The 7173-nt window shown below is 44.0% G+C and overlaps 1 protein-coding gene across 18 annotated transcripts in view; it reads left to right on the forward strand.

Moving 5' to 3' along the window:
* The window catches only part of SVIL (supervillin), a 64964-nt gene extending 61715 nt beyond the window's left edge, over positions 1 to 3249 (forward strand). For all 18 annotated transcript variants that reach the window (XM_075419629.1, XM_075419625.1, XM_075419626.1 and 15 more), the window contains 3 exons: positions 782 to 903; positions 1704 to 1859; positions 1980 to 3249. In XM_075419629.1, the coding sequence (XP_075275744.1) occupies positions 782 to 903; positions 1704 to 1859; positions 1980 to 2066 (365 nt within the window). In that variant the 3' untranslated portion in view covers positions 2067 to 3249. The remainder of the gene's footprint in view (positions 1 to 781; positions 904 to 1703; positions 1860 to 1979) is intronic.
* Positions 3250 to 7173: the final 3924 nt, after the last annotated feature.

Genomic DNA, 7173 nt, shown 5'->3' on the forward strand with positions numbered 1-7173 from the left:
CTCTTTCAAATAGTATTTAGAGTTTATCAGTGTTTTTGAATCCTTGGGGAATGAAATCATTCAACCAACAAGGCTTTTTTCCACCAGTACTTGGTATAATGACTTCAACCACTTGATCTGATATGGCATCGCTCCTAGGCAGGGTTATGTCCATGTTCCATGTAGTGTGCACACATACATGTTTTAAAGAAGCAGGACTGTCTTTCAAAGACTTCATCAGTAATTGCCATCCAACTATTGCAATACCTCTGTTAACTTGCAGATCTCATTCCTTTGAATTCATAACAACAAAACGATGGTGTTAGACCTCAGTGTCCCAAGTTAAGAACAGTTGAAACATTCCCACTTAAGCCTCCAAGCTTAAGCTTTATTTGCTGCTGGCAGGACGCTTCTGCTGAGCATACCGGAAGGTTTCATGTACTTGAATTTGGCTAATTTCAGACCATCACACTCTGCTTACTCTAACTCTGTTTTTGTAAAATAAGAAATACATTGGGTTGGGAGGTAACTGTGGAGGATTTTCAGCGTACGTGGTTTGATCTTTGCGGTCACATACAGTAAAAGGCAGATTTAAGAATACTGTAAAACATGTTAACAGATGCCATACTGCACTTAAAAAAAATTCTGGTGAAATTTATTCCTACTGCCTTAAATTACTTCGGCTTTTCAGGCAAGAATCAATTAAGTATGCTAACGAGGTAGCTGTGGATAGTGGGTGACATTGCAAAATATGGTACTGTTTGTAATTTCTCTCTTTTTCTTGTATTTTGACTGTTTTTAGGAAAAAATGTAAAGAAGCCCCCCAAATCCTATCTAATTCATGCTGGCCTAGAGCCTCTGACCTTCACTAATATGTTCCCGAGCTGGGAACACAGGGAAGACATTGCAGAGATCACAGAAATGGTAAATCTTTTCATTGCATAGACTGTTTCCTATCTCGTGTTGTCAGTAACATTGCTTATTTGTGCTGTCAAGCCCTAGAATCCAGAGGATGAACTTATAAAGTACAGTTCAGGAATCTCCACAGGAAAAAAATAACAACATAACTAAATTCTGACTGTGAGTGTGGATATCAGAGGCATTCCTGCTTGTGCTTTGATGTAACTTCTCATATTCCTTTTTGTTAAAAACAGGAGGAAAGTGTTATCTGAATCATCTCTTAGAAAGAGATGTGCGAGAGTTTAGTAGAACAGCTGTTTTGATCACGTGAAACAGGCAGCAACGTGCCGTTCTGGTCTGTCCTCCAGGCTTGAAGTGTAGGGCAGCAAAATGCCCCGCAGAGGATCAGCTGGCTCTAAGAGCTCCAGCATTGACTTCCCCACCTGGGAAGCGGAGTCACAGCTGAATTACATCAGACTGCTTTAAAAGCCTTCACTGAAGGGGCATCTCAAGGCAAACGACATTCTCTGCTTTCTAAGTCTTCTGCAGCCATCCTTAGTGGCAAATGCTGGCTTCGTAACTAAGCACAGAATTCATCCTTAAACCGAGATGCTGAGAGCACGGGATGTCCTTCTGCTTAGCGCAGCCCTTTCTGTAGCTGTGAAGCTGGGCAGGGCTGTTCGCCTGTGTGCGGACCTGGATGTGCAGCTTTGTGCTCCGTGGGCCAGGCACCGCAGGCTGATCCCATGCCTCCTGCAGACTGCCGCGGGAGCAGCTGGCGGTTTCAGCGTTGTGATCCCGTGGTCTCTGTTTTCTCCCTACAGGATGCTGACGTTTCTAATCAGATAATCCTTGTAGAGGACGTGCTGGCCAAGCTGTGTAAGACGGTGTATCCACTAGCAGATCTCTTAGCTAGGCCTCTGCCGGAGGGAGTTGATCCACTGAAGCTTGAAATTTATCTTTCAGATGCAGACTTTGAGGTAAGGAGAGACTGGGTGCACTGTTACTCTGTGCATGTGTGTCTAACCATGCTGTCATTTGACACTCTTGCTTCTTAGAAGTGTTTTTGCTAATGGCATATCCACTTGTTGTAAATGCAGGTTGCATTAGAGATGACGAGAGAAGAGTACAATGCGCTGCCATCTTGGAAGCAGGTTAATCTGAAGAAGGCAAAAGGACTTTTCTAAGTTGTGTTTATTGGAGTGAGCACTAAAGGGATGGCTGTTTTCACTTCCTATGCCCTTTAGAAGAATTGTATCCCACATTTATAAAATAAATAGAAATAATCCAAAGTTATTAGTGACTACCTATCTGGAGGTGTGTAATATTATAAAATGCCAAGAGAACTCTTTGGAAACGGAATTCAGTTTTGAATCTTAATATGTTTAAGCTCTGCTCTCCTATGCACTTAACCAGTAGTTTCTTGAGCTACTGCAGCAGGTGTCCTTTGGCTATATACAATACTTGCCATTTTTGTTTTTGAAGAAGTTCTCTTTGTAAAGTGTTATTTTGTTAGTTTGTTGATTACAAAGAATTTATATTTATATAAACACATAGAACAAGTATGTATTTAACAATGCAATATATATTCACTTTCAAGTCTTTCATGTCAAAGCTACAGAGAAGTAGCTGGATGGCGGCTGCTTGTACTGAATTAGCTATACCACCAGTATGTATCTCCTACGCACTCTGAAGAGTTTCTCTTTGCAATAGGTAATAAATTGTTCCCAGTGCTGCTTCAGGTGCTAAACTGAACAAAGCGTTTGTATTTATAGCATGGATTTCTTGAGAAACTATGCGAATCAACCTTTATACTTTATTATCCAAAAATGTATAGTGCCTTGTTTTTTGTGTACAGTTTATATACAAAAAAAAGATTGGTCTGCATTTTGAAGATGGCTTAGAATAGTCTCCTATGTTACTTTTATAATAGTAGAAATAAAAACATCTCAGTTTCTAATATTTGTTGTAAACATTAAACATGTCTTTTGTGATATAAGAACTGAAAGTAAAAGCTTCTGAATAAACTCTTAGCGATGCTCTGACTTGTCATTATTTTGTACTGTAATCTGTACTAAGTCATTGGAATCTTCCATAACATGGCATTTTATCAAAATATTTTAACCGTAGGTATCTGTGGGTGTTGTACAGAGTTATAATTTGAGAAGCAGATAATGTAGAAAAAAAAAAATCAATGTATGAGATGAAATTAGGTTGTGCAACACTTCATTGCTGAACATTGGAACAGTGACACAACTGCTATATCCTTTGGGTTGCCCTGTTTTATATGTGAAACCAAAATTATTATGCCGGTTTTCAAACTTTGAAATAATCTTTTCAACCTTTGTGCAATTGGGAGTAAAACTTGAACTGAAAATGAGCGTGGCATCGTGTCCATTCTTTCAATATGCGCTAGAGTCAAAAACATTTTCATTCAGCTAAATTAGGACATTAAATAGACTAATGGAGTAAAAATTTGCTATTGTTTGACATGCTTTTCAGGCATTTGGCATTTCTGTAAGAACTTGTGTGGTTTCTCTCTGGTAGCTTAGTGGATTTCACGTTTTCATTCCTCCCAGCACACGTTTCCTTCAGCTGTGCAGCCGTTGAGGGCTCCTGCCAAGGTAAAAAGTGATCCCGTGTTGTGGTGCCTGTTGCTGCTCTTGTTCTCCTCGGCCCAGGGAAATGAAGAAGGGTCTTCGAACGTGTGAGACATAGATTTCATCAAGATCTGCAGTAAATATTGCTCCTTAGTTAAAATTAGTCTTGTTTTGACAGATCAGTTAGTAAGTTTTAAGCTAGCCTTTAAGTAAATAAACTGAAAGCCTAGAAATACGCAGGTACTATTTACCTGACCTGAGATCTTACAGGTGAATTTTCAGCACTGGTGTATTTCCTTTCATTACTGGTTTGTGTCAAGAACTGACAATAAAGAACCCAAGAAAAGAACAGCAACAGTATTTAGAGCCAGGATACTTCTTACGTAACCATCAGCAAAAAGCCAGAGGTTTAGATGTCTGATAGCTTCTCAGACATTCTCAGCTATGTCTTCTGCATGGGGGACACTCTTAGTCTGAAAATGCTTTATAGTGGCTTTATAGCGGCAAGTTTATTTCTCAAGCACTGAGAGGTTTCCAAAGTCACTGCTGTATTCATCTAAGTATTTTTGCACCCATATATTTTCCTCTTTCACCCTCTCTGGTGATAAAATCAAGCAGGAATTAAGTTTTGTTTATTCATGTTCAATCTGTACCGCGGGGGTAGCAGGTTCCTCTGTTTTGATTTTTCTCTCCAACAGAGAGCTGATTTGCATAGCCTGATTGACCTTGGTTTTCCCTCTGGCAGGGTAGTATCATTTGCTTTTGTTTTTTGAAAACACCGTTAATCCTCCAAGTGCTGCTGAAGGGCATCAGCCACCCACCGTTAAAGCCTTTGGAATCTCAGCTAGAAGACAAGACCAGCGGGCGTGGGGACTTGCAGGCAGTGAAACATGATTCAGTGTTGTCAGCTCTTGGAGTTAGCGTAACTTTTACACAATTTGGTATCTCGTGTCTCAGTTCCAGGAACCAGGACACAGAACCAACTTCCTACTTAAGCGCTTGGCTCCTAACGTTGCCTAGGAAAACTTCAAGGTTTTGCAGAAAATTTTTTTGTTGTCCTTAATATACTTGTTATTTAACAAAATGCTCTCCTCAAATCTGAAGCTGACAAGAGAAAGCAAGTCAGTGCAAGGCCTCAGGCAGAGCTGTGGGCTCTGCTTTCATTTTCTGCTACCCTTCCTCTCCACTGTGGGAACGCCATTTACGGTTGGAAATTGGAAAGGGCCACTGAAATCTTCATGAGCTGTTTTTTATAGCCCTGCATGGGAAATACAGCTGACACGGGTTTTGTCTGGATAGGGGCAGGGGGGTGGTCTGCTTGCTTGGCCTTTATCTAGTGGTGTTGGCTTGTTTCAAACAGACCCACAAGAGCACAAGGTCTTGGGTGAATTCAAAGGCAAAGTATGCGATGCGGGGACTCTCTGTGTGAAAAAGGCAGGACCTCGAACATGGCGTTCTGCGTTTTCTGTCGATCTTGCAGCTTCTGGGCCTTGAGCCGTGATTCTTGTCTCCTGTGGTTTTAGACTGCTCAATCCTGACTCTTAAAAATGTTGCTCTTTGATTACGCAAACATTCCTGCGCACGTAAGGATTTGTTAGCAGTGAAATAGGCTGGAAACGTGGATGTATTAGTATGCCAAAACAGCAAATAAAACATTATGTTGGAAAAATCTGCAGCCCATATGCTTCAGCCAGAAGAGGAGGGAAAATGGAAGGTAGGTAGGGAGAGATAAAACAAAACTGTTCTTTAACCGTTTGGGAGAGCTTGTTTCTGTCCCCCACCGTCCCACCAGCCTCCCGAGCGGGTGTCGAGCTGAGCAGGAGTTGCGGGCCCATGCGCGCAGCTGCTGAAAGCCAAGTCGCAGCTTGTCTGAATTTCATGGTGCTTTCGTGGGAGGGGGACGGTGGCAGGCGCGGTCCCCTTGCGCAGCGGGGCTCCAGGGCTGCAAACCCCCCTGACTGAGTGCCAGAAGGACCAGTCTCCTACTGCCTCTCCATGTGAATCTCCCTTTGCCTTTTAGATAAAGCAGCAGATGAGGAGAAATAGCTCAAATAAGAATATTCTCCGAAGTGCCCGCTTTCCGCATCCCCATGTGTGGAAGTAAAAGTAGGTTTGCAGTAGTTAGGTCACTGCTGCCCAGAAGCAGGAGAAAGCAGCCCAAACCACCGCTCAGACAGCTGGGGCCCCTGCTCCCCCGGTATGACGAAATCCCTTTTGGGCAGGGGGCGAGTCAGTGCTGGTGTGGCTCTGGGGGCGTGTGGTCCCCTTGGCTTCTCACAGGGCAACAGCATGGGGTTGATCACATGCGCCTGAGGTGCTGCTTAAGCTCCCTTGCTGGCAGCCCCGGGACCTGGGACCTCCTCTGTATCAGGAACATTTTGGGAGGGATTTTCCAGTCTAGTTTTGTGACGCTTTGGGCTCAGTGAGGGGAGCATGCAGGCAAGTGGCAGTGTTTCATCAGGCGTGCGGTGGGCAGCCCTGTCTCACGGGGAGCACAGCCCTCCTCCGTGCTCCTCTGTGCTCCGTGGTGGCAGCGTTGACCGGGGGCCGTCACGCAGGGACTACTCCTGCAGCTGGCAGCTGCTGAAGAAGCAGCCCCAACCAGCCCCTAAAGCCACGGGCGCTGCTGGAAGAGCAAGGGGCAGCAGAAGAAAGCGACCTGTAGTGTCCTCGTTTTCCGTATGACGAGCTGATATCTGGGCAATTAGCTTAGAGCCGCTACCTCTTCAGCTTCAGCTTTACCCTCCCTGCAGGGAGGTTTGCTCAGGGTCCGCCCTGCAGCCGGTGGGTCCCGGGCTGTGCTACCCAGCACGTTCGCTTTCCCGTGGCAATTGCTGAGCCATTTCTGCTCTGAGAGCAGCACTCTGATATTTAGTTGCTTTAATTTAGAAATATGCCGTATAAACTGTTTACTTGTGGGGCTATAAACTGTCTTTCTGCAGCCGGCAAACACACAGTCGCCTCGGTACAATCGCTAGTCTTGGTCATGGGGACTCGCTGTGAGGGAAGGCACCTGCGGCCTAGCTCCAGAAATGGGATGCTGCCTACGCCAACGCTGTTGATGTGGTAACGCTTTATTGTAAGTGCCTCTGTTCTCACAGAAATCGTCGTTCATTCTGTCCTGTATAAATGGCTCATGACTTATCGACAGAAAAGTAATTGATTTGGCTTGGTTTATTGACGGGGGCCCAGGCAATATTTTATCATTACGCTTCTATAGCTTTTTTTGAACTTAAGCCATTTATGTAAGTAGTTTCCAAGTGAAACCTCAGCTAGTTCTAATGCTTTTTCCAACGCTGACTGCTGCCTTAATTTCACTGAAGTCTTACAATTTAAACATGCAACAATTCTAACTTTAGTATTTCAGGAATACAATCGCTGGTGCCTTACTGCACAGCTGGGCGGCGGGGGGGGTATCTTTCCCCCCCAGTTCCTTCCAAGTGGTTGGGAAAGGTGATTCTCTATTTCAGAACAGATTTTCAAAGTTTGGCTGCAGAGCGGAAGTGGAACTGTTTCGCACACCAGTGGAATCAATACTAAGGAACGTAGCCCACTTCCCAGAAGGAAAACTACCAGAAACAGTCCGAGGTTTTGACTTTATCCAGAAGCCTCTGGTTTACTTTAATATCAAAGCTTCCAGCAAAACAGACTTAATTTTTGCAATGCTTTTTGATTTAGCTAGAGCCACGCATTC

Source organism: Opisthocomus hoazin, chromosome 4, assembly GCF_030867145.1.
Source record: "Opisthocomus hoazin isolate bOpiHoa1 chromosome 4, bOpiHoa1.hap1, whole genome shotgun sequence".
Lineage (NCBI taxonomy): Eukaryota > Metazoa > Chordata > Aves > Opisthocomiformes > Opisthocomidae > Opisthocomus > Opisthocomus hoazin.